General features: G+C 46.9%; 1 protein-coding gene across 13 annotated transcripts in view; it reads left to right on the forward strand.

Moving 5' to 3' along the window:
* GRIP2 (glutamate receptor interacting protein 2) overlaps nucleotides 1–27,841 on the forward strand; it is a 627,309-nt gene that overhangs the window by 571,369 nt on the left and 28,099 nt on the right. For all 13 annotated transcript variants that reach the window (XM_068253049.1, XM_068253055.1, XM_068253054.1 and 10 more), the window contains exons 15-20: nucleotides 4,565–4,628; nucleotides 12,295–12,440; nucleotides 16,678–16,822; nucleotides 18,607–18,746; nucleotides 22,236–22,415; nucleotides 23,196–23,349. In XM_068253049.1, the coding sequence (XP_068109150.1) occupies nucleotides 4,565–4,628; nucleotides 12,295–12,440; nucleotides 16,678–16,822; nucleotides 18,607–18,746; nucleotides 22,236–22,415; nucleotides 23,196–23,349 (829 nt within the window). The remainder of the gene's footprint in view (nucleotides 1–4,564; nucleotides 4,629–12,294; nucleotides 12,441–16,677; nucleotides 16,823–18,606; nucleotides 18,747–22,235; nucleotides 22,416–23,195; nucleotides 23,350–27,841) is intronic.

Consider the following 27,841-nt stretch of genomic DNA (forward strand, 5'->3'; position numbering starts at 1 on the left):
CAGCTGAACGTCCACTCAGCCGGAGGGTCGGACGGACCAGTCGTTGGCAGAAGTATTGCTTGTACGCACCTTTAGGCACCACCAGGGTTAGGCACTGACGACCAATAGTTGTAGCCAATGTCACCTGGCAATCAGGAGGAGATTAGCCAACTGCCCAGCCTTGGGAGCCACTTGCCTGGATGACACTGTAAGGATTAGTTTACAATGTATGCAAGCTTACAACATCAGTTAAGACTCAGGTATGATAAAGATTAATAAGCTCCGGCACTAACAAGTATTGGAAACCATTATTTGTCACCCTTGGGATTAAATCCCCTCTATTCATCGTTTTGCTACAAAAGAGAAGCTGTCGCCTCCCATTGTGTGTCAAGATGAGCTCCGCTTTGTGATTTCATTACTTGCCTGGCAGTTTTTTCTACAAGACCCGGCGCCCCGAGGGGTAAGTTTCCCCAAACTGGCCGTCATGCGTCAGCGCGGGAAGCCATCTCTGTCCCTCTGTGCGTGTTCCTCTCGTTTATCATCTCGGAAGCAGAAGTCCCTGCGGAGGAGATGCTGAATTAATTAGACGTTTATTATCAGTGCAGCATCAATCTCCTTCCCTGCTCTTCCTGTGCCGGCTCCCAGTCCCCGTGGAAGGATGAGCTCCGTTGTTGCAGTGATTTATTATCTCCCAGTCCCACATCTTCTGCCCTGGGGCATCATGGGACACTGTCTGCTATAATAATGTACCAGTGGATATGCAAATTCATTGTGTAGCCCAAGCACCAATCCGTATCAAAGGATCAATCCATACAAATGTGGTATTTTAATAACCTGCGGTTGCAGGAAGTGCAAGCAAAATCTATATATGTGTGCATACAGTATAGAGTTCCATTGTGAAAAATGTACGGCGAGGTCAAATGCTTTTGGATTGCTGTGTCCTCATTGGGGACAGGGCCGGTTTAAGCAACAATGGGGCCCCAGGGCAAAATAAACCTGGGGGGCCCCCCCAACATATACCCCGGAACAAAGAGACCTTTTTTGCAGCTGGTATAGTCAGGGTGTGAAGCCCCAATCGGTCGGAGCTCCACATTCTGGCTATTCCAGCCTGCATGGGGGACAAGGGGTTAAAATGTTTCAGGAGGGGGGACCCCACAATCTTTTTTTTTTTTTTTTTAATTCCCACACTCTAAACATTAAAAAAAAAAAAATTTGGGAAAATAGGAAAACATGCCAGGGATCTTCATACAGCCATATTGCGGCTGTATAGCGAACCCTGGCCAAAGCGCTGCGGCTGCGTATGGACCCCCTGGAAACCCCGTCAGGAAATTTATTGCGCTTTCGTTTGATGCATGTAAAATTACACTACCGTTAGGTTTGCTACTAAAAGTGACATTTACCGCATTTAAAAGTATACTTTTTTCCTTCAAAACTTTAAAATCGATTTTCTCAAAAACTATAAGGTCTTTTTGAAAAATTGTTTTTTCCTCTTATTCCTAATGATCTCCGTAACATACCCTGCAAATTTAGGGTTTCTAGCATTTAAGGTGGATTTGCTATTAACCATTAAGGTCGGCAGGTTTTTAAATGTGCTTTTTTTTCCTTTGAAACTTTAAAATCGATTTTCTCAAAAACTATAAGGCCGATTTTGAAATTTTTTTTTCCTCTTGTAGCCACTGGGGGCCCCTACAAGCTCTGGGGCCCTGGGGCAGCTGCCTCCTTTGCCTTAATGGTAGCGCCGGCCCTGATTGGGGAGACTTTCTCAAGGTTTCTGTAATCTGAACCGCCATGAGAATTTTCTGGGCCTCATAATAGGAAAATTGCCCCCATTACACGTTACTAAGTGACCCAATTTTAACTTTCTCAGTAGTGCGTTGCAGCTTACTAATGACCCTCTGTGCAGTGTTTCAGCTTTCCAGTGTTCCCCACAATGTGTCCCAGGTCCCCAGTGTCCCTCACTGTGTCACAGCACTCCAGTGTACCCAGGTTCTCCAGCTTCCTCTGCAGTGTCACAGCTTTCCAGTGTCCCTCAGTGTGTCAGTTTTACAGTGCCCCCAAAAGTGTATCCAAGTCTTTGTCCCTTACAGTGTATCCAACTTCTACAGTGTCCCTGACAATGTGTCACAGCTTTCCAGTGTTTTACGGTGGATGATCCTATATACTGAGTGGTAAATATTTACTCCTATGTGCACAGGAGAGGCGATCTGGATAGGTGGTGTGGATTTGTAGAGACAACAGTTGTATGATGGTGGCGTAGTGCGGCTCTGTGATGACCCCTCACTGTGGTTAGTAGAATATCTGTGTAGACAGGGATGGGCTAGGGACAAGACAAAAGGGGAAGAGCGCACTCCATTTCAAAACAATATAGACGACAAGCCTCTCCGTGGAATATTCTCACCTCCTATAAGTTGCTGACTCGCCCGTATGGGTTGGTCAGTGTTAGCGCTTTTGTCCCTTTGTAGGCCAGGGACATAGGCTCTGGATACAGTGTGACCTTTGCCTGCTGTCTCCTTTTGATCTTGCTGGCTTGCTGGAGTAAAATACTCATCTGCAGGACCCTCTGAGATCAACCTGTGCAGCGGTGAGTGACAACTCCAGTTAGCGTGCCAGTGTCTTGCTTTGCTCAACTACCTCCACTTGGAGCGCTGAAGTACAGCACTCATCTGCGTGACGGTTTTACACAGCCGCCGCAGCGCAGAGTGCCTGACCTGCAAGCGCACCAGCTCTTCCCCTATGTGACCAGCTCTCTCCGGGCAGCTATATCCTAGCTCTCCCTTCCACATTTCCCGTGGCCAGTGACACCGCACAAGTGTGCCCCACCAGCCAGGACACCGGTCTCGCCGTTCCACAGGTAAGGCTGCATATACCTGGCTACAAGGGGCATTGGGCGCTTAGTCACCTGTGCCACATGACTATCCATTCCCTCCTCTTCACCTCTCTGCTTCATTACTCTGCACATTCCACCACCACCTATCCCCAAACCGGGAGGACTACAAGTACCAGCCAGCTTAGAGGCCACACTTGGAAGTACCAAGGCGGAGTTATCCTGCGATCAAAAGGAGACAGCAGGCGATCGGCAACACTGTATCCAGAGCCTATGTCCCTGGCCTACAAAGGGACAAAAGTGCTAACACTGACCAACCCATACGGGCGAGTCAGCAACTTATAGAGGTGAGAACATTCCACGAAGAGGCTTGTCACCTATATTGTTTTGAAATTGAGTGCGCTCTTCCCCCTTTTGTCTTGTCCCTACCCCATCCCTGTCTACACAGCTTTCCAGTGTCTCTCAAATTGTGTTCCAGTTCTCTAGTAATCTTTGCAATGCGTCTTAGCTTTCCAATTTCCCTCAGTGTCCCTGCTCTCCAGTGGCCCTTAGTGTGTCCCTGCTTTCTAGTGGCCCTTAGTGTGTCCCTGCTTTCTAGTGGCCCTTAGTGTGTCCCTGCTCTCCAGTGGCCCTTAGTGTGTCCCTGCTCTCCAGTGGCCCTTAGTGTGTCCCTGCTCTCCAGTGGCCCTTAGTGTGTCCCTGCTCTCCAGTGGCCCTTAGTGTGTCCCTGCTCTCCAGTGGCCCTTAGTGTGTCCCTGCTCTCCAGTGGCCCTTAGTGTGTCCCTGCTCTCCAGCGGCCCCCTCAGTGTGTCCCTGCTCTCCAGCGCCAGCCCTCAGTGTGTCCCTGCTCTCCAGCGCCAGCCCTCAGTGTGTCCCTGCTCTCCAGCGCCAGCCCTCAGTGTGTCCCTGCTCTCCAGCGAAAGCCCTCAGTGTGTCCCTGCTCTCCAGCGCCAGCCCTCAGTGTGTCCTTGCTTTCCAGTGCCACCCCACAGTGAATTTCCTTCACTGTGTGGGGAATGTGGAAACCATAGTGCATGTCACAAGGGGGCATGCTCTGCCTCAAGCAAAATCTGGGTTTAGCAGCACACGTTGGAGCAGAGCAGGATTATCCACAAGACCACCTTGGCAGGTTCCTGGGGCCTAGTAGATGTAAAGAGGCCCATCTGCCACCTTCTCTGACCCCTCTTCACCTCAGATTAAGGGGGAACCAAAGCTACTACCTTGCCGTTGGCCCCATTATATCTTTATCCAACTCTGTGTTGGAGGAGCACCAACACCAAGCCTCCAGTCATAGGTATACAAGGACCAGTACTCCATCACTCTGCAGGACGGTACTGGCTATGCCTGTTTCCTGTGCTGAAAGACCAGAAGTGAGTGGACTGTATGGCCTAGTCACATGTAGTCTGTACACTGGACTATATCATGTGCGGCATTGAAGAAGCCCCATTTAGCCTTATATTATACAAGCAAACATACTTTTATTATATTAATATATAATGTGTGTGTATATCTATCTCTATATATCTATCTCTATATATCTCTATATATCTATCTATATCTATCTATATCTATCTATATCTATATCTATCTATCTATCTATCTATATCTATCTATCTATCTATATATCTATCTATCTATATCTCTATATCTCTCTATATATTTCTCTATATATATCTCTCTCTCTCTATATATCTCTATATCTTTTTTTTTTTTTTTTTTTTTTTTTTTTAAGCCATAGTTTTTTTTCTTCTTTCTTGGCAGCCAGCAGAAAATCAGGGGAACCTCTCATCATCTCTGACATCAAGAAGGGCAGCGTGGCCCACAGGTGGGTACTGCAAGAGCGTATGTTAGGTTTAGATTTTGAATACTATGAACTGATTGCAGGTCTCCTCTCATACTACACGGAAGTGGTCAAATTGGGAAATCCTTAACCAATCAAAATTGGGTGTGTGTACGCACCCTAAAAAATTAGAATTTTCTGAACGCTACAGTTTTAGAGAGAAGTGATACAGCTATTCTGTATGGTTTGTGATTACCAACCAGCCCCCACTCACACATAGAAGCAGATGCCGGGTTAGGTGAGCCATAAAACGGCCACGGCATTCTTTGTGAACAGGTGTTTATGGACAGATGTTGTCAACACATGATCAATGAGATGCCCCAAATCCCAGCTTGCATGCAAATATATGCGTGTGATATTATTTATTTATATAGCTTTGGATTGGGCCAAACAAATGATGTTCCTGCTGATTTTGACCGGTTCACTTCCAAGCGGCATGCTCTTTTTAAATCAAATTTGCATGCAAGGTGAATTTATTAGCATCTCATTGGATAACTGTAGCGTGAGGTATAGGAAGGCAGCCATATTTATTTATTTTACATCTGTAACAAAAAAAAAAACAGCCCTTATGAGGAACGTGCCTCGGAAAAGGGGAGGCCTCAGGATCCTAATGAGGCTTTCCCCATCCTCTTTAGCCTCAGGGACCCAGTGCTAACTCCCCAGACAAACGCTGCGCAGGAGCAGCAGCACGTGGCAATATTTACTTTCAGGACTCCGGCGCAGTAGAAGTTTTCAGATTGGGCTCCGGTGGAAATAGCTGAGCCTGATCTGATCCGCCTGAGCAGACCTGATGGGGCTTGACTGTTTCAGCTGGAGCCTGTCTAGAAAGCTTCTACTGTGCCTGTGCTGGAGCCCAAAAGGTAAATATTGCGGCTTGTGGAGTTTAGGGGCTTTCTGCATGGTATTCAGGAGGCTGAAGAGGAAGTACCCCTAGGGGATGTTTTGTTTTTTCATTACAGATTTCCTTTCCTGGCAGCCCTGCTGATCTATTTGGCTGCAGTAGCCTTTGAATCACGCCAGAAACAAGCATGCAGTCAGGGCCCGTCTCCACTAGAGCGAATCTGCATGCAGAATCGTATAACCTATACAAGTGGATGGGACTGTTTCCACTTGTCAGGATTTCTTAGCGTTTTTCTGTGCAGAAAAAATCTGCACGGCAGAGCCATCAGAATTAATTGCATACAATGTAATTAAATAGGAAAAACGCATGCGTTTTTGCCATGCGTTTGCTATGCGTTTTTGCATGCGTTTTTGTGTAAAAACAATGTAAAAAGCACACCAGCATTGACATGGTTAAAAACGCTTTGCCACAAAACGCATGCGAAATCGCATAGAAAAAACGCATCCGCATGCAAAATCGCACATGCGTTTCCGCACTGGAATCGCACCGCACCAATGGAAACGTGCCCTCAATCTTGTCAGATATGACAATAATGTCAAACGCCTGATCTGCTGCATGCTTGTTCAGGGTCTATGGCTAAAAGTATTAGAGGCAGAGGATCAGCAGGGCTGCCAGGCAACTGGTGTATTTTAAAAGGAAAAAAATATGGCAGCCCACACATACCACTCTCTACAATTGTCCTTTAAGTGTGATGAAGTTATGAGTGCTTATGCAGTAACAAAATTAAAGTAGCTATTGCTGCAGGAACTATGGAGCAGGGATTGTCAGTGAGATGTAAATCATTTCTCGATGATGCAAATTTTGTATGCTGATTGAAAATGGACCGATCGGATGCCGCAGCAACAATCTGTGTAGCTTGGAGTTAGACCAATCAAAATCCTCAGCTTCTGCATTTGACGAGTCCTATTCCAAGCAGCATATATTTGCATGTAGTTCAAATACAGTTTGCATGAACTTGACATTAGCATCTCACTGAACATCTCTACCTGCAAAAGTTGTCCAGAGGACCACCAGTAAACGAGGACATGGTCATGGGAATTAAAGGCTTATTTGCAACTGAAGGGTTAGAGGGATATGGCGGCTGCCATATTTGCTTCCTTTTCAACAATACCAGTTGCCTGGCAGTCCTACTGATCCTCTGCATTGAAAAATGCGCACCAATGCATTTTTTGTGCGGCCCATATACTAACATGTGTGATTAAGACATTACTGATGTATAAAAGATCAGCAGGACTGCCAGGCAGTTGTTGTTGACCAAAAGTAGGGGTGGGACGGCGAATCCACGAATCCCTCGACTATTGAGAAATATTCGAGATTTGTGGATTCGAATCCCGACGCCATTTCCCCCTTAACGAATCTGCCGACTCCCGCTGCAACCGCCGATCCCCCGCTCATCCTCTTCCGACACCCCCCCCCCCCCCCCCCCCGCGCCTCCTCCGCTCGCCCCTTGCATAGATGTGAGCATTGGCTCACCTAACACCTGCCCTAGATTCCCTATCTGCCGCCAGCGCAGAGCCGCAGACCTCTTGCTTCCTCCTCTGTTCCCTCTAGTAACCGCCCGGCGCTTCAGTGATGACGCGTATGCAAAAGCGGATCACTAGGGGGAACAGAGGAGGAAGCAAGAGGTCTGCGGCTCTGCGCTGGCGGCAGGTAGGGAATCCAGGGCAGGTGTTAGGTGAGCCAATGGTCACATCTATACAAGCGGCGAGCGGAGGAGGCGCGGGGGGTCGGAAGACGACGAGCGGGGGATCGGCGGTTGCGCCGGGATGCAGCGGGATTCAGCGCTGGATCCCATTGTTAGGTGAGCCGATGCTTTTTTTTTTTTTTTCTATGTAGGGGGTGAGCAGAGGAGGCGCACAGAGGGAGGGGTACCCTGGCTAGCTATACTCAAGGCGCCTATACCTAACTAGCTACACTGAATGCGCCTATACCTAACTAGCTATACTGAGGGTCCATATACCTAACTAGCTATACTGAATGCCCCTATACCTAGCTATAGTGAGGGCCCCTATACCTAACTAGCTACACTGAATGCGCCTATACCTAACTAGCTATACTGAGGGTCCATATACCTAACTAGCTATACTTAATGCCCCTATACCAAACTAGCTATACTGAGGGCCCCTATACCTAACTAGCTATACTGAATACCCTTATACCTAGCTATACTGAATGCCCCTATACCTAGCTATAGTGAATGCCCCTATACCTAACTAGCTATACTGAGGGCCCCTATACCTAACTAACTTTACAGAAGGCCCCTATACCTTGCTAGCTATACTAAAGGCCCTTATGCTTTGCTAGCTTTATTAAAGAATACCCGAACTGACATGTGACATGATGAGATAGACATGTGTATGTACAGTGCCTAGCACACAAATAACTATGCTGTGTTCCTTTTTTTCTTTCTCTGCCTGAAATAGTTAAATATCTGGTATGTAAGTGGCTGACTCAGTCCTGACTCAGACAGGAAGTGACTACAGTGTGACCCTCACTAAGATTTTCCCCTTTTCATCTCTTTCTTGCTCTCAGAAGCCATTTTCTGCTAGGAAAGTGTATTATAGTTGGAATTTCTTATCAGTGAGGGTCACACTGTAGTCACTTCCTGTCTGAGTCAGGACTGAGTCAGCCACTTACATACCTGATATTTAACTCTTTCAGGCAGAGAAAGGAAAAAAAAGGAACACGGCATAGTTATTTGTGTGCTAGGCACTGTACATACACTTGTCTATCTCATCATGTCACATGTCAGTTCGGGTATCCTTTAAAGGCATCTTTACCTAACTAGCTATACTGAAGGCACCTATTCCTAGCTAGCTATACTGAAGGCACCTATTCCTAGCTAGCTATACTGAAGGCACCTATGCCTAGCTAGCTATACTGAAGGCACCTATGCCTAGCTAGCTATACTGAAGGCACCTATGCCTAGCTAGCTATACGGAAGGCACCTATGCCTAGCTAGCTATACGGAAGGCACCTATGCCTAGCTAGCTATACGGAAGGCACCTATGCCTAGCTAGCTATACGGAAGGCACCTATGCCTAGCCTGCTATACGGAAGGCACCTATGCCTAGCCAGCTATACGGAAGGCACCTATGCCTAGCTAGCTATACGGAAGGCACCTATGCCTAGCTAGCTATACGGAAGGCACCTATGCCTAGCTAGCTATACGGAAGGCACCTATGCCTAGCTAGCTATACGGAAGGCACCTATGCCTAGCTAGCTATACGGAAGGCACCTATGCCTAGCTAGCTATACGGAAGGCACCTATGCCTAGCTAGCTATACGGAAGGCACCTATGCCTAGCTAGCTATACGGAAGGCACCTATGCCTAGCTAGCTATACGGAAGGCACCTATGCCTAGCTAGCTATACGGAAGGCACCTATGCCTAGCTAGCTATACGGAAGGCACCTATGCCTAGCTAGCTATACGGAAGGCACCTATGCCTAGCTAGCTATACGGAAGGCACCTATGCCTAGCTAGCTATACGGAAGGCACCTATGCCTAGCTAGCTATACGGAAGGCACCTATGCCTAGCTAGCTATACGGAAGGCACCTATGCCTAGCTAGCTATACGGAAGGCACCTATGCCTAGCTAGCTATACGGAAGGCACCTATGCCTAGCTAGCTATACGGAAGGCACCTATGCCTAGCTAGCTATACGGAAGGCACCTATGCCTAGCTAGCTATACGGAAGGCACCTATGCCTAGCTAGCTATACGGAAGGCACCTATGCCTAGCTAGCTATACGGAAGGCACCTATGCCTAGCTAGCTATACGGAAGGCACCTATGCCTAGCTAGCTATACGGAAGGCACCTATGCCTAGCTAGCTATACGGAAGGCACCTATGCCTAGCTAGCTATACGGAAGGCACCTATGCCTAGCTAGCTATACGGAAGGCACCTATGCCTAGCTAGCTATACGGAAGGCACCTCTGCCTAGCTAGCTATACGGAAGGCACCTCTGCCTAGCTAGCTATACGGAAGGCACCTCTGCCTAGCTAGCTATACGGAAGGCACCTCTGCCTAGCTAGCTATACGGAAGGCACCTCTGCCTAGCTAGCTATACGGAAGGCACCTCTGCCTAGCTAGCTATACGGAAGGCACCTCTGCCTAGCTAGCTATACGGAAGGCACCTCTGCCTAGCTAGCTATACGGAAGGCACCTCTGCCTAGCTAGCTATACGGAAGGCACCTCTGCCTAGCTAGCTATACGGAAGGCACCTCTGCCTAGCTAGCTATACGGAAGGCACCTCTGCCTAGCTAGCTATACGGAAGGCACCTCTGCCTAGCTAGCTATACGGAAGGCACCTCTGCCTAGCTAGCTATACGGAAGGCACCTCTGCCTAGCTAGCTATACGGAAGGCACCTCTGCCTAGCGAGCTATACGGAAGGCACCTCTGCCTAGCGAGCTATACGGAAGGCACCTCTGCCTAGCGAGCTATACGGAAGGCACCTCTGCCTAGCGAGCTATACGGAAGGCACCTCTGCCTAGCGAGCTATACGGAAGGCACCTCTGCCTAGCGAGCTATACGGAAGGCACCTCTGCCTAGCGAGCTATACGGAAGGCACCTCTGCCTAGCGAGCTATACGGAAGGCACCTCTGCCTAGCGAGCTATACGGAAGGCACCTCTGCCTAGCGAGCTATACGGAAGGCACCTATGCCTAGCGAGCTATACGGAAGGCACCTCTGCCTAGCGAGCTATACGGAAGGCACCTCTGCCTAGCGAGCTATACGGAAGGCACCTCTGCCTAGCGAGCTATACGGAAGGCACCTCTGCCTAGCGAGCTATACGGAAGGCACCTCTGCCTAGCGAGCTATACGGAAGGCACCTCTGCCTAGCGAGCTATACGGAAGGCACCTCTGCCTAGCGAGCTATACGGAAGGCACCTCTGCCTAGCGAGCTATACGGAAGGCACCTCTGCCTAGCGAGCTATACGGAAGGCACCTATGCCTAGCGAGCTATACGGAAGGCACCTATGCCTAGCGAGCTATACGGAAGGCACCTATGCCTAGCGAGCTATACGGAAGGCACCTATGCCTAGCGAGCTATACGGAAGGCACCTATGCCTAGCGAGCTATACGGAAGGCACCTATGCCTAGCGAGCTATACGGAAGGCACCTATGCCTAGCGAGCTATACGGAAGGCACCTATGCCTAGCGAGCTATACGGAAGGCACCTATGCCTAGCGAGCTAAACGGAAGGCACCTATGCCTAGCGAGCTATAGTGTGGGCAACTATTCCACGGATCGCAGGATTCGTTAGATTCTGGATTCGAAAGGTTCGAGATATTCGAGAACCTTTTTAGATTCGGATTCGTATTTGGATTCGAAGAAATTGTGGATTCGTCCCATCCCTAATCAAAAGGAAATAAATATGGCAGCCTCCAACTGTGCTTAAAGGGAACCTGAGATGTGAGGAATAAGGTGGTTGCCATCTTCATTCCCTTATAAACAATGCCAGTTGCTGGGCTGTCATGCTGAGCTTTTGGCTTTAGTTGTTTTTGAGTCCCACACTTGCAACAAGCATGCACCCAGTGGAGTCAGACCAGAGTCACAGCATCTGATCTGCAGGCTCATTCTGGGCTAGTGACTTATGATTATGGGCAGACCATAAGCACAGAAGTCCGGCAACTGATATTGATTGTTAGGGAACAAGTATGGCAGCCTCCGTTTTCCTCTTACTTGGGGGACTGCAGACCATCTCATCTGCCCAAGCTCCACAGAAGTGTTCCCATAGCATAAATAACTGAAAATATTCCGTCCTGGGAATATTTTTTTTTTTCTTCTGCATGTCTAACTTCGGTGAGGCCTTTCTTTGTGCTGAGACTTATTTGATAACTTTTATATAAGAATCCGCATCGGAGCACATAAATATGGTGCAGGACGAGCGCCGATTAAAAATGGCGCCACCATACCAGCAATAGTAAAAGCGGGGATTAGCGTCAAGGAGCTTAAAGTATGGTGCCTGATAAAATGTACTATTGCAGCCTATGGCGGCAGTGGGTAGGTTCAATTAGGCAGGGGTTTCGAGTTAGGCATGGGGGTGGAGTGGTTCGGATTAGGCGCCTGCGGGCTCTTAGGGTTAGATAGAGAGTAAGCAGAGGTGAAGGAATAAATTACTGCATCTCCTCCACTTCCTGGTTAGTGTGCAGCTGTCCTTAACGAACACTAAGAATCCAGCACAGGAGATTTGGGCGCAGCCGGCACCACCATAGGCTGTAATAGGAATTACGACTATAGCAGCGCACAGACTGTAACTTCGGCACCGTCAGAAGACTGAGCTGAAGTTGCATATAAAACACTGTAATTCCCCACTATCCATGGCGGCTTGGAGGGGGAATAGTAATTATCACTGCCGGGACTTGTGCGGCAGCAGGATTAGCCAAATACCGGCTGTACCCTACGCCCGAGTCTCCCTGTGCCGATTCATCTCATACGCGTCCTTAAGCCAGCCAATCACCATGTGGCTTCCGTCACTGCATGGTGATTGGCTGGCTGCAGGACTCCTGCAAACTTCCCAGGAAGTGGAGGAAGAGATGGAATCGCCGGGACCAGGTAATGTATGCAGATGCTGATAATTATCTTGTTACTAGGGTTATTTAACATTTCAGGACATTTCTAAAGCATTCAATAACCATAGCAACAAGATGTCATTATCGGCATCACCCTGCACCATTTTTTGTGGCACTATTTTTAAATGTACGTGACCAGCCTAGCCAAGCCATATCCCTTTTTGTTCCTGGTAGAACTGGCACCTTGGAGCCTGGTGACAAGCTGCTGGCCATCGACAACATCCGTCTTGACAACTGTTCCATGGAGGATGCGGTGCAGATCCTGCGGCAGTGCGAGGAGCTGGTCAAACTGAAGATCCGCAAGGACGAAGATAACTCCGGTATGCGGCAACTGCATTCTTGTCTGAAACAGCACTTATATCCAATCTAATGGAGCAACTGTTACCCCTCAGGAGAAACCGGTGCCCAGTGCACCCAATATGATGTCCTGTTATTGTCCTGTATCATCTTCCCTCCATGTTACAGGGAATCTGCTGTCACACTGAATACCCATTTGATGGAAACTGCTGCTGTCTAACTCATTAGTGGCAGGCTTGTCTGGTAACTCCAATCGCTGAACTGATGTGATTTGCTGTTAGCATGCTGTTTACTTGTCAGACAATAGCAGCCTCCATTAAACAGCTATTTAACCCAATAAATGCAGTTTGTGTCTCTTTGTCCAACCTTGTGTCCCCTTGCCCATTCCATACCTTGCCTGGTCACACCATCTACTGCCCCGCCCAAATCAGACTGACCTCTGCCCCTGGGGTTGGGGGGTGAGCCAAGTAGACAGATTTTCATCAAACCTTATGCACCCATCGGAGCTCAGTGGATTCCCTTTAAAGCGTAACAGAGGCATACAAAAACAGGTACTTACTGGATCCTATAGCGACTTCCCACTCTGAGCCCCAAGCGCAGACCCCCAAAAGCCTACCAGCAAGGGCCTGTCTGTAATCACATTGGGCCATGCTACTCTGCAGGCATGAACACGGCTGTACTGCACCTGCGTAAGTATTGCTCCACCTGCACAGTAAGCTGAAGCCGCTTGTGCATGAGCGGCTCGGTGCGGCAGTGCCTGCGTGGGTCCAGCACAGCTGCCCTCGCGCTAGAATTCTGGCCCCAATAGTATGGAGGGCCCTGGCAATCAGTGGGGGACCGGAGGACAGCGTGGAAAGCCTCTGGTGGATCCAGAGTCATCCATGTCCTTAGAAGATACCAGAGCCGAAGAATATAATGTAAAGGGTGTCATCGTGCCTTCCTGCACACACCTGCTCTGCTCCTGGCCATGCACGCCTGCGCACTACTGCCCAACTCCGGCGACCTGAGCTGAGCTGCAGCGGAGGATTTTGATAAAAAGGAGGTGAATGGATGGAGCAGTGGGCTTGAGGAGTGCACCTAATACATGCCTGCCCCCTTTCCCTTCAGTATTGTATTGGGGTCTGGTATCCTCTAGGTAAGTATTTACTTTTAGGCATTTATTACACCTCCGGTTCTCTGAGAACACCTGGAACCTTACCTGTTAAAGTAAACCGGAAGAGAAAATAAGCTGAGATGAATGCTTACAGTATATTTTTTATTTAGACTTTAAAGGACCACTATTGTGAAAATTAAAGGAAAAAAATTGAAAAATGTCTTACGTAAAAAGTGTGCATTTTTTTTTTCTACAGTAAAATGAACTATAAATATATTTTGCCCTACCTCACTGTCACAATCTATTGTAAACATCTGACCGTTCTGACAGGTTTTGGACTAGTCTTTCTCCTCATGGGGGATTCTCAGGGTTTTTCTTTATTTTCAAAACCACTTACTGAATTACAGTTGCATAGTTCAGCTGCCAAAGTAGTGTGCAAACGAGTAAAGGGGCTGGCTGGTATCTTTGTATAGATCATTTCCATAGAATGCTTTTGTAAAGAATAAAGAAAACTCTGATCATCTCCCATGAGGAGATGGACTAGGCCAAAACCTGTCAGATTTTTACTGCCTACTGTAAGTGACAGCCAACTAGGAAAAAAGTAGTTTATAGTGCATTTTACTCTGGGACAAATGTAATGTTATAAATGCATTTAAAAAGTTTCCATTTTGTGATAGTGGTCCTTTTAAGGGTTTAAAAAATAGGTTTGGAGATGAAGCTGGGTCACTGTCCACTTCTGCTCCCATACAAATCAATTATGACCCACTGAAGCTTTTTCCTCTTCCTGTTGTCACAGTCACCCTAAGTTTTATGAATTGGACTACAGTCCTACTTCAGAACTATGCAGAGGCTGGGATTAAGCACTGGGCTATTCACCTGTTCGAGATTTTGTGTAGTTAAAACTAAGCTTGAATCAGTGTAGTTTTAAGGCCCCCCAACACGCCAGGGCGCAATAGCGTGTCCCTGACGGCACAGAACTCAGCTGCCTAAAGATATCTGGGCTGTGTAACTTGGTCAGGAGCCGTTTTCATTGGCTCCTGAGTCCTGATCACTGTGAGCAATCGATGTTCGTGAACTGTATCACACAAACACAACCTCCTCCTCTCCCCCCCCCCATGCTCTGGTCCTTAAAGGAACCAGAGCCTGTGGTGCAGAAGTAGTTAATCTTTACAGGAATCATAAGAAAGAGTACACAGGTAAGTTCTAAGGCCTTGTACACACGGTGGATGGTTCTCAGCAGAGGTGGCCAGTCTGGGTCTCCTCTGCCGGGAATCTGAAGTGTCACTATGTGATTATGGAGTGCCGGATCATGTCTGCCAAACCCATTGTTCTCCTCCTTACCCCTCCCCTTCTGTCATATACCACGACATTATGCCTTTGCACCGCCCCCTTACATAACATAAGAATACGTTGCCTCTAGGCTAGTTGACACGTTTGTACGGAACTCACCCCTGAACTGGTTCCTGATGGATCATGTCCAGATCCCTGAAGGTGACCATACTCGTGCATGTGTATGCATCTTAAGTGTCATGGGTACTATAAACATGAAAATGTAATTGTCACTTCAGGTACACTTTGAGGTGCCGGTGTCGAACTACAGTCCTCTAAGACCATAATGCCAGTGTTTAGGATGGACTGAGAAAGGGAAACCTTTATTCTGCCTTATGAACCAGACCTTTCCTGATTAAGTCCCATTAATTACTTTGAGCTGTGCCAAAATTTTGTGAGGACCTTGTCCCTTGACGATCGGAGTTTACCATTACTGCTGTAAAATTATAGCAATCTACTACAGGGCACTTTAAAACAAACACACACACACACACACACACACACACACACACACACAATCACTACCTTCGACATGGGAGACCAGGGACACACCCACCCACACACACTCTCACCCCCATCCATCACTACCTTTGACATAGGAGACCAGGGTTCGAATCCTGGCTGGAGCCAGTTACCTATTCAGTAAGTAGTCCTTGGGTAAGCCTCCCCCAACACTCCAAGGTGACCTACTGAGGGGATCTTAGTGGCTGCAGCTCTCAAGTGCTTTGAGCCCAATAAGAAAAGAGCCCCATACGAATATTTACATTATTACAATATTTGATAATCTCTGCTTTAACATGAACACACACCATGCAATCTGAGATTTCTCAGTCTGTTGGTCCTTATGTGCTACATGGATGCAGTAAGAACGTATGGTCATTGCTCAGCTTTCTTTTTTTTATCTGATCTGATTCTCTATTCTATACTAGCCCGTGACATAACTTTTTTGTAAGTGGAAAAGTGACGGCAGGGACTCATGAGTCAGTTGTAACCAAGAAGAAATTCAGTTTACTTTAAAACAGAAATGTTGAGAAACCAGAAGCTAATTAAGAAAACATACAATGATGAATTTTCGAGGACCGTAAGGAAAAATTCTCAGTGCCAATAATGAGTAAAGTATAAGCCCCTTTGTATAATTTGATGTAAGCCACATTATTGATCTGAGGATGTCCAAGAAATGGCTTGTCCAGTGTACTTTTTATATAAAGTTTTTGTGGCTCTATTGGCCTGTGTCCTATTTGGAAGTAAGCCATTCATTAAAATTTGGAATAGTTTTATGTTTTCAATCACATTATTGTTCCTAGGTGTCTCTTTTTATAGTTTATTTGGTGGAAGGCCAGAATTGTATGGCTTGGTTCCATGGAATCCTTTTTCCTGGAGAGCAACCGTAACGGGAATCCCCGCTCTCAAGAGGGTCTTAATTCTCTTCAGTTGTCTAGACCATGCCTGCCTAGAATAGTGACCCAGTTTTGTGAGCATCGGTAGCAAAAAAATTCATGGCACTCTATACTAAATGCTGCCCTACATTGGCTCTTGGTTTTGTCTCATGTTCTTGAGGCTTCCTCATCCTTAGTTATTCAGCATTTGAAAATCACCTGAATGCCGGAGAAAAATAATCTCCCAACAGATTAGCACCCCCGTTTGTAGTGGTTTAGTCCCTGTCAGTCACCTTTCTACTAATACAGGAAAGTGATGCCTGGTTTTCAGATCTGTTACAAAGTGAAAGGCTATCTCTGTAATTGGTAATGCTGTAGCAATAACCAGACTATGGTTGCTTTGAGCTGCCTATTCCCAGAGCAATGGTTTTTTTGGCAGTTAATGTCGCATGTGTTTTTCAGATGAGCAGGAGACGACAGGGGCTATTATCTATACAGTGGAGCTGAAGAGATATGGGGGGCCACTGGGCATTACAATCTCTGGGACTGAAGAACCATTTGATCCTATAGTGATTTCAGGCCTCACCAAACGGGGATTGGCGGAAAGGTGAGTCATCAATGGAAAATCTTCTCAGTGCAACAAGCCTGACATCTAGTGGCCACCTGCAGGAAGTGTGCAGTTTTCTTCAAGGCAGTCTGTAAAAACGAGCCACATTAATCCATACTATGCACTAATGCAGATCAACCAGTCCAAAACAGACAGTATGCATGTTGGGTTAGTGTGGCTCTGTAATATTAACAAGCTGACACATCATTGCATTCCAGTGGTTCTGGAGGTGTGCTGAGCTTCCAGGGACAGCAAAGGGATAATTGGCATATTCAGCAGTGATGCATTGTTGGGCAACTAATGACACTTCAATCTGTATAATCTCAAATACCTTCTGTTTTATGAAGGCAAATTTCTGTTTTGCTTAAAGAGACAATGAAGCGGAAAAAAAAATGATATAATGAATTGGATGTGTACTATGAATAATTACTAGAAGATTAGCAGCAAAGAAAATATTCTCATATTTTTATTTTCAGGTATATAGTGTTTTTTCTAACATTACATCATTCTATAATATGTGCAGATTACACAACACTCAGCATTCAAAATGATTCTTTCAGAGCAGTCTGTGAACTAATGACCTCTCCTCTAGATAAAAAGAAAACTGTTCACTTACAGTTGAGATAATAAAAGTCAGAAGACAGCCCTCTCCACGACTTTGAAAGTCGTAGAGATTAATGGCTTTTTTGCATAGAGATAAAAACTGGAGTTTCTTAACTCTTCCTGTACTAGAAACAATTTCACTGATGTATCTGATCTTAATGTTTTATTTCTTAGCTGTGCTACACATACAAATCATAATATCATAATTTTTTTTCCGCTTCAGTGTCTCTTTAAACCAAAAAGCAGCCATTGAAGCAAAATGCAGTAGCTCCTCTTCAGGGTCAGTTTTTTTTTTTTGGGGGGGGGGGGGGGATAGCTTTGAACCCAAATTTATTATTGTAATGACATCATTCTCAAAAGCCTTAATGCTCCTGTTATTGTTTACCTTAACTTCTGCTCAGCTCAAGGAGCAATGCCTTCTGGGAGGGGTGAGGCAGTTTGCCACTCAAGGGCCATGTCAGTCAGGATGCAGCATGCCCAAGCTACTTTTTATCTCTCTTCTCTTTCATGGAGAGGGCTGGTTCAACTCATAAGAGAAGGGGACGTGGTTTGGATGGCAAGCTTCCCCAAGCCTGCTAAAGGGAACCTGTCCATTCAGTGACACAAACCAGTCATGTGATCACACTGCTTATCATTTAGGTACATGCAGCTGATTTTGAATATGTAATTCTTATGTTTGGCCACTAATTAAAGGAAGAGGAAGCCTAAACCTAGAGACGGGATTCATCCCTTATAGAGACCAGCTGATAGCTGCCATGTACAGGGGGTGCTAAATAGCGAGTTTCACTGGCAGCAGTCGTTTGAACTGCACTTACATATCTGGTAAATGAATCGCCTGTAGATTGGCAGAAGTGCAGACAGACTATGTTCTGGTGGGTTCAGGTTTGGCCAGTTGGCAGCAAGAGATGTGGCCCAGGTTTTAGATGAAGGCAGGGTGAAAAACAGGTGGCCCTGCATCAGGCCTGAGTCTCTACCAGCACAGAGGTCAGGATTATCTGGATGAGAAAGTATGAAGCTCCTTACACTATAATAGTACACTACAATGGTAAACTAGCCACAGTATCAGACAGGGAGAAAGTTGTGCCCTGAAGGATGCATGTGGAAAAGCCCCATTTTAGAAATTGTCCTAAATTTCATCTTCTGCCTCCTGAGACACACCAACTCCTTCCTTATGTTTCCAGGACTGGAGCCATCCATATTGGAGACCGGATCCTAGCCATCAACAACGTCAGCCTGAAAGGGAAGCCATTGAGTGAGGCCATTCACTTACTGCAGATGGCAGGAGAGACCGTGACCCTGAAGATAAAGAAACAGGCAGAGAGTGAGTGAGGAGACTGGACCCCTCAGGGAGAATCTTAATTACTTGTATCAGTGGTTTAGCTTATTTTTTGCATTGCTTATGTACTTCCAATTCTGGCAGAGCCACAGCTAGGCAAATCTAAAGAGGACAGAAGCTTGTTTCTGAACTAGACAAGAGTGCAGCCATTTTGTTCACATTGTGCAGCAGTTATGTAATTGGTTACTTCTAGTTAAGCATCTTTCCTTCACCGATCGCTTCTGAAAGGCTTCCTGCCAGGAAAGTCATAACATTGAAACTTCTTATGTAAGTTGGGCTTGGCTTCTATAGGGTGGTTATGAATAGAGGGCAGATACGTAGATAGCAGCACAGAAGTCACTAAACTTGTGGCAGTCTAATAGGCAGACATGTCTCATAAGCCTTGCTATTGGTTCACAAGGTCATCAATCAGAATAATGGGCCAGTAGTAAATTTAACTTATAATTTAACTTCTAAGGGGCAGGGAATGGGTTTAGAGAAAAGGGGTAATGTAGAAAGTAATGTTGAAGCAGTTCATTTAGGTGTTGCTTTGGTAGGCGGCTAATAGGTGCCGATGTAAAATAGGGTGCCAAACCTATAACCATGCCAGTGTATGGTGATACCAGTCTACATGCTGCTGTAATACTGTATTGAAAGAGAAACAGAGGCTGCCATATTTATTTCCCCTTAACCAGTTCACCCCCAAGGGTTTTTATCCTAACGGACCAGAGCAATTTTCAGTTGTCAGCGCTCCTCCCTTTTATTCCCTAATAACTTTATTACTACTTATCACAAGAAAAAGATCTATACCTCGTTTTTTTCGCCACCAATTAGGCTTTCTGTGGATAGTACATTTTGCTAAGAATTTTTTTATTCTAAATGCATTTTAATGAGAAAAACAGAAAAAAAAGAAAAAAAATCATTATTTCTCAGTGTTCAGCCTTTATAGTTTTAAAATTAAACATTCTCCTGTGGATAAAACAAACACGTTTTATTTTCCCAGTGGTCCCGATAATTAAACAGTTTAGATTATGTCCCTACCACAATGTATGGCGACAGTATATTATTTTGAAATATAAGTGGTTATTTTTCTGTTTGTTCTGGCCATAATTACAAGCCCCTATGTAATAAATTAAAATTAATTTTCCCCCATAAAATATAGAATAAAAAAAGCTGAGTCCCTAAGGCAACTATTTATTTATTTTTTTTAAGCTGATTTTTTTCTTTTACAAGTGTTTTTTTTGGGGGGGAGGGTTGGAAGTGTAATTTTATTAATGATGTGTATATACTTGAAAATGTATGTATTTTGCAGGTGTAATATACTTTTTGGCCACAAGATGGCGCTAGTGAACACTCATAGGACGTGTTCATTTTTTTTTTTTTTTTTTTTTTTTACACTTTATTAAACTGTTACATTTCCTGTTTATGTGAATGGACGTAGCCGCTGTTCGCGGTCACGTCCATTCACTCCAGGCACTGCGATTGGGTAGAGGACTGTTCGGTCCTCTTCCCCAATCACCCAGCACGGGATCCCGACGATAATGGCGGCGGACACACGGCGGTAGCAGCGGCGGGAATGCGCGACAGATTAAAACGTCATGTTGCTGTTAATAGCGGTAAGCATGACGTTTTAATACGTTAGGATGGCGGTAAATGGTTAAACAATGGTGGCTATCCTTCTCCCCATCACAGTAATGTCTGTCTGACACTAACCACATGCTTGTTTCAGGTGTGTGATTCAGACTGTAGGCAGACCACCTGATCTGCATGCTTGTTCTGGGTCAGTGGATTGAAGTAGGCAGAAGATGTGCAGAGCTTCCAGGCAAATTGGCATTATGAAAAATTAATGAATGCAGCAGCCTCCTTTCACTATAGGGTCACTATAACCTCCCTGGTGGTATGGATAAGCATGACTCCTCCAGAGAAAAATACCTGAAAACTGTATGGATGAGTCAGGCTCGTTAAGAAGTTCTAAGGCTGAATTTACACTTTTTCTGTGCATTTTCTGCATGGGAAAACTGAGAACCAGTGTTGATCAATGGGTTAGTTCACACTTGTATGCGTTTTTCACATGCAGAAAATGACAGCAACGCAGCACTGTCAGGTGGAGTAAAATGCATGCATAAAACTTTTAGACAAGTGTAACACCAGCTTAAGGCAGGGTTCTATTTTTTCACATGCATTTTTCACTTTAAAATTCGTGTATGCAATTTTTTCACATGGTCTGGAAACCTGCATGCAGCAATTTGCACATAAACGCAGATTTTAATTTGGTAAAACTGCATGTTTTCTGCCAAAAAGCTGAAAAGTGGGGAAATTGTGGCCCGGCAGGAAAGGAAAATGAAATTAAATTTATTTTTTGACATTTCATATTTTAACTTTCGTTTACCTATCATCATCATCATCATCATCATCATCATCATCATCATCATCATACTTTAAAATATATACTAGACTCTGGCTTGACAAATGTTGGTAAGTTGCATGCAAAGCAAAAAGATTTCATGAAAACTACTGTAATTCAACCACTTTTTGCACAGAAATCCAGCAGAAATGTAATGCCAGGGGGGTTACGAAAAAAGTGGTCAGCAGGTGTCTGCATCAAAAATGCAGTATAAAAGTATTAAGGGAGTTTGGGGGTTAACAGTGGTTTTAACAGGGGCGTAACTATAAATTATGGGATCCTACCTATAAATCAGGGGTCTCAAACTCGCGGCCCGCGGGCCATTTGCGGCCCTTGATACAATATTTTGTGGCCCTCGCCGGCAAAAGCTTCCTTATAGTTTGCTTCAGTGCTCCCAAGTAATCCGCTGCATCCCTGCCGCTAAACGAGGGCTGCAGAGCCCCCATATTGCCCAGGGGGCAATCCGCCGGCATTTCCTGGAAGGGGCAGAGCTTTCAGCTTCAGCTCTGCCCCTCCTGACGTCAATCGCGGCACGGATCGCCGCCTCTCCCTGCCCCTCTCTGTGATTGTGAAATTCCTTATGCGGCCCAGCCTCATCCTGACTTTGCCTCCTGCAGCCCCCAGGTAAATTGAGTTTGAGACCACTGCTATAAATTATCACACCCTTTCCTTTGCCAACCCCTTATAGCACTCACATCCTGGGGGGGGGGGGGGGGGGGGACATCTTGTAAGGGTCATAAACCAAGTGTGGCCATCAATCTTCACACCCATAACAAGTGTAGCCACAAACACCTGATCTGAAGTTATGACCCCTTTATCAGAGGAAGTAATATAGTAGTTGAGGCCCCCTTACAGCTCCGAGGGCCCCCTGCATTTGTAGGGGCTGCTTTCCTGTAGTTATGCCCCTGGGTGTTAATGTAGTAGTATTTGATTTACAAGTATTCTGTAATAGGGTAAATAAGCCAAAGTTCTGAGTGGACTGTGCCGGCGTAGAACCTGCAGGTTATGATCGCCACACACGCTGGTTTCATGCATTCTGTGGATTCCATTCATTCAGCACTTCCTCTGAGGTAACAGGCTTCCCTTTGCAGGGCCTCATTCCCAGAAGCTCTCTGATGAAGTTAATGAAGGAAGTGATCCAGAAGATGACCTGACGGACTCTCAGAAGACCAGCAAGCTGTCAGAGATCTATTCCACCACCATTCCCAGCGTGGACAGTGCCCTGGAGTCCTGGGACGGCTCCGGTATTGAGACGGGATATAACAGTCAAGGTAACCTCAGCCCTGGTGGGTCATCTCATTGTTATAAATGTTACTGCAACATATAGAAGCTTTTGTTAAATTAGACAAATCTGGCAGCAGACTCTGACGGAATCTGTTGGATGCTGTAGCTGCAAGGAAAGTCCTGTGAAGCATCTGGAGGAAGTAATGGGTGGGTAAGAAGTGGGACTTTTTACCTAAGAATGCAGAAGCTGACCAGTTAGTCCATCCATAACATTTGTATACATGCTACATGGCTCTTGGTCAAAGCAGCTGGTTGGGGCTGCCTGTGCTGAGTATCTAGCGCATATACAGCAGAATTTAGAGGGGGTTTTCCTTGTAAAGACTATAGGTATGAAACTGAACCTAGTTCTCATCTCACCAGAATCCCTGAAATACAAGTGATTCTTAGCTGGATTCACATGTCTGTGTTTTCCAGGAACAGAAGCAAAATCGCTCTAGGGGAGACTAGTAGTGTAAAAAAACGACAGTGATTTATTCTTTCAGAAAAACAAGTTTGCTTTCTTAAAACAGAAAGAATTTGCGATAATTCAGGTTGGAGTGAGCTTGAGATGTCTCCCAGAGCATCACTGCTGAATATATGCAAATTAACCATTGTACCGTTAGAAGCTAAACACACCTCCAGAACCGCTGGAATGCAATGATGTGTCAGCTTGTTATGTTATACAGAGCCATAATAATCCAACATGCATACAGACAGTTTTGGATTGTTTGCTCCTCATCAGTGCATGGCATGGATTAATTATTCTTGTTCATGGTTTATTATTTCAGGGAACTACATGCATCAGGCTGTGGGTCTCTCCCTGCACCCCCATGAGTGGCGAGCCAGCCGGCAGAAGATGAACACTCCACCCGTAGAGCACAGGAAAAGCTACCCGTTCCTGGATGGGACCTTCAGTGAGGAAGAGTGGGACAAGCCAACCCGGTAAGTGTCACAGCCTGCTGCAGAGGAATATGATGGCCCACGACTGGAGACTCCTATCAGCAGCGGACATACAGGCATGATTTAAAAGGAACCCAAGGTGTGAGACGTATGGAAGCTGACATCTTTATTTCCTTTTAAACATTGATAGTTACCTGGCAGAGCTGCTGATCTTTCTGGTCAATAGAGTCTAAATCGCACACCTTAAACAAGCATGCAGCTAATGTTGTCAGCTTTGTCATCGATCTCTTATCTGCATGCTTGTTCAGGGTCTATGGCTTTAAGTTTTAGAGGCAGAGGATCAGCAGGACAGCCAGGCAATGCACATTATTTAAAGTGGAACAAGCATGTCGGCCTACATTTTCCTCTTGTCTTGGGTTCCCTTTAAGGTGTGCCTGATCAGTGGAGCAACAGCACAGTCAGTCCGGTTCCAAAAGAAACAGATTTTCGTTGTGGATGGTGTGAAAAGGGATCATTACCTTTTATTTTTGGTATGGGGGTGGGGCGGTTGTTGCTGTCTGCGTCCCTCATGCAGGGACAGACACACCAAAAATTAAAACATGTATTATACATTAGTAAGGAAATGGAACACCAACATAAGTCATTGCTGTCATTGTGGGTCCCCAGGACCACCAGGGCTCACTTTAAATGCAGGTCTTAGGGACGGGGAATATATGCCCAGCAGGGGATCTAAAACTATTCAAAACAAAAGCAGACATTTTTCTTGTATCCAAGCTTTAGTGACAACTCAACATTCCCAGACCAAAGGTGTCCATTAACTGTACAATATTTTCCTCGCACACGATCATTGATCTGATTTTTATGATTTTCACAGATTGTATCAAACTGTGTGGAGAAAATGGACGTGAAACCAGGGGAGTAACTAGGCATCACTGGCCCCCCTGCAAAACTTTGGATGAGGTCCCCTCACCTCCACCTCCCTCGCTTAGTCGCTTTCTGCACAGAAAAACTAAGGACCAATGTGTTTTCCCATGCAGATAAAAACACTTATGCCTGGTACACACTATGAGATTTTATGGTCGATTTACTGTTGGATCGATCATTTCCAACATGTCCAATTTGCTTTCCGATCGATTTCCGAGCATTTTCCGATAGATTCCGTTAACTCTAATGGGAAATCAATCGGAGAATGCTCGGAAATCGATCGGAAAGCAAATCGGACATGTTGGAAATAATCGCTAAATTGACCATAAAATCTCATAGTGTGTACCCAGCATTAGAGTTGGGCCGAACCTCCGATTTTCGGTTCGCGAACTTTCGCGAAAGGTTCGGTTCGCGTTAAAGTTCGCGAACCGCAATAGACTTCAATGGGGATGCGAACTTTGAAAAAAAAAATTAATTATGCTGGCCACAAAAGTGATGGAAAAGATGTTTCAAGGGGTCTAACACCTGGAGGGGGGGATGGCGGAGTGGGATACATGCCAAAAGTCCCCGGGAAAAATCTGGATTTGACGCAAAGCAGCGTTTTAAGGGCAGAAATCACATTGAATGTTAAATGACAGGCCTAAAGTGCTTTCAAACATCTTGCATGTGTATACATCAATCAGGTAGTGTAATTAAGGTACTGCTTCACACTGACGCACCAAACTCATCGTGTAACGCACCGCAAACAGCTGTTTGTGTAGTGACGGCCGTGCTGGACTGGTGCGCACCATGGCGAGAGTGCAGGTTTTGGTGGCTTTACAGCCCATATGGTCAGTCACCTGGCTGATGTAGCTGAATGACAGAACAGTGACTGTCCAGCTGATCAAATTTGGTCTGACCACAATGAGGCAACGACCTTATTATCGTGGGTGTGCCCCCCGAGACACTCATCTAGGCGCCGGTCATTGCTCCATTGTGATACGCAAGCCCCTTCACCACGGCAAGGTAATGATCACGAAGGGGAATGGGCGCATGTTCATGCCTTTTCTTTTGTTGTTGCAGCTGCCCGCAGTGCAGCCAGAAAAATTAGGCAGTCATGTACACGCACCCGAAAAATTATTACAGCGGCCGCTGCTAGCAGCGGCCTAAAAAATTCAGCAATCCGCCTGGAGTCCCGGACCCTGTTGGTGGTGGCGGAGAAGGTAGTGAAGCGGCCTGCAGGCAGACATGCTGTGTGGAGGGACTGGGAGCGACTTAGTCTTCTTGGGGCAGGCCAGGCAGCCAGTCACACGGCGTGCAGGCAGAGATGCTGTATGTGCGGGGACTGACTTAGTCTTGGGGCGGGCAGCAGCCCTCCGGGATCCATGCCTCATTCATTTTTATAAAGGTGAGGTACTTAACACTTTTGTGACTTAGGCGACTTCTCTTCTCTGTGACAATGCCTCCAGCTGCGCTGAAGGTCCTTTCTGAGAGGACGCTTGCGGCAGGGCAGGAGAGAAGTTGGATGGCAAATTGGGACAGCTCTGGCCACAGGTCAAGCCTGCGCACCCAGTAGTTCAAGGGTTCCTCATCGCTGTTCACAGCAGTGTCTACATCCACACTTAAGGCCAGGTAGTCGGCTACCTGCCGTTCCAGGCGTTGGTGGAGGGTGGATCCGGAAGGGCTACGGCGAGGCGTTGGACTAAAGAACGTCCGCATGTCCGACATCACCATGAGATCGCTGGAGCGTCCTGTCTTTGACTGCGTGGACACGGGAGGAGGATTAGTGGCAGTGGTACCTTGCTGGCGTTGTGCCGTCACATCACCCTTAAAGGCATTGTAAAGCATAGTTGACAGCTGGTTCTGCATGTGCTGCATCCTTTCCACCTTCCGGTGAGTTGGTAACAGGTCCGCCACTTTGTGCCTGTACCGAGGGTCTAGTAGTGTGGCCACCCAGTACAGCTCATTCCCCTTGAGGTTTTTTATACGGGGGTCCCTCAACAGGCAGGACAGCATAAAAGACGACATCTGCACAAAGTCGGATCCAGTACCCTCCATCTCCTCTTGCTCTTCCTCAGTGACGTCAGGTAAGTCAACCTCCTCCCCCCAGCCGCGAACAATACCACGGGAAGGTTGCGCAGCACAAGCCCCCTGCGACGCCTGCTGCGGTTGTTCTCCTGCCGCTGTCCCCTCCTCCTCCTCCTCCTCCCCCAAAGAAACACCTTGCTCATCATCCTCTGAGTCTGACTCATCTTCTGCACATGACCTCTCTTCTTCCTCCTCCTCCCCCCTCTGTGCTGCCGCAGGTGTTGAGGAAACAGCTGGGTCTGATGAAAATTGGTCCCATGCCTGTTCCTGCCGTAACGGTTCCTGGTCACGCTCATTCGCAGCTTCATCCGCCACTCTACGCACAGCACGCTCCAAGAAGTACGCGTAGGGAATTAAGTCGCTGATGGTGCCCTCACTGCGGCTCACCAGGTTGGTCACCTCCTCAAACGGCCGCATGAGCCTGCATGCATTTTTCATCATTGTCCAGTTGTCGGGCCAGAACATCCCCATCTTCCCAGACTGTTTCGTTCTACTCCAGTTGTAGAGGTACTGGGTGACGGCTTTCTTCTGTTCTAGCAGGCGGGAGAACATGAGGAGGGTCGAGTTCCAGCGAGTGGGGCTATCGCAAATGAGGCGTCTCACCGGCATGTTGTTTTTACGCTGAATTTCTGCAAATCGTGCCATGGCTGTGTAAGAGCGCCTCAAATGCCCACAGAACTTCCTGGCCTGCTTCAGGACATCCGCTAAGCCAGGGTACTTTGCCACAAATCTTTGAACCACCAGATTCATGACATGTGCCATGCAGGGTATGTGTGTCAGCTTCCCCATATGCAAAGCGGCAAGCAGATTGCTGCCGTTGTCGCACACCACGTTGCCTATCTCCAGGTGGTGCGGGGTCAGCCACTCATCCACCTGTTTCTTAAGAGCAGCCAGGAGAGCTGCTCCAGTGTGACTCTCCGCTTTGAGACAAGCCATGTCTAAGATGGCGTGACACCGTCGTACCTGGCATGCAGCATAGGCCCTGCGGAGCTGGGGCTGTGTAGCTGGAGAGGAGAACTGCCACTCAGCCAAGGAGGAGGAGGAGGACAGCGAAGAGCATGTAGCAGGAGGAGAGGAGGTGGCAGGAGGCCTGCCTGCAAGCCGTGGAGGTGTCACAATTTGGTCCGCCGCTTTCTGCTTGCCATCGTTCACCACCAGGTTCACCCAATGGGCTGTGTAGGTAATGTAGCGGCCCTGCCCGTGCTTGGCAGACCAGGCATCCGTGGTCAGGTGTACCCTTGACCCAACGCTCTTCGCAAGAGATGACACCACTTGCCTCTCAACTTCACGGTGCAGTTGGGGTATGGCCTTTCTGGAAAAATAAGTGCGGCCTGGCATCTTCCACTGCGGTGTTCCGATGGCCACAAATTTACGGAAGGCCTCAGAGTCCACCAGCCGGTATGGTAACAGCTGGCGAGCTAACAGTTCCGCCACGCCAGCTGTCAGACGCCGGGCAAGGGGGTGACTGGCCAAAAGTGGCTTCTTCCGCTCAAACATTTCCTTCACGGACACCTGACTGCTGCTGTGGGCAGAGGAGCAGGAA

This window comes from Hyperolius riggenbachi, chromosome 9, assembly GCF_040937935.1.
Source record: "Hyperolius riggenbachi isolate aHypRig1 chromosome 9, aHypRig1.pri, whole genome shotgun sequence".
In the NCBI taxonomy this organism is placed as follows: Eukaryota; Metazoa; Chordata; class Amphibia; order Anura; family Hyperoliidae; genus Hyperolius; species Hyperolius riggenbachi.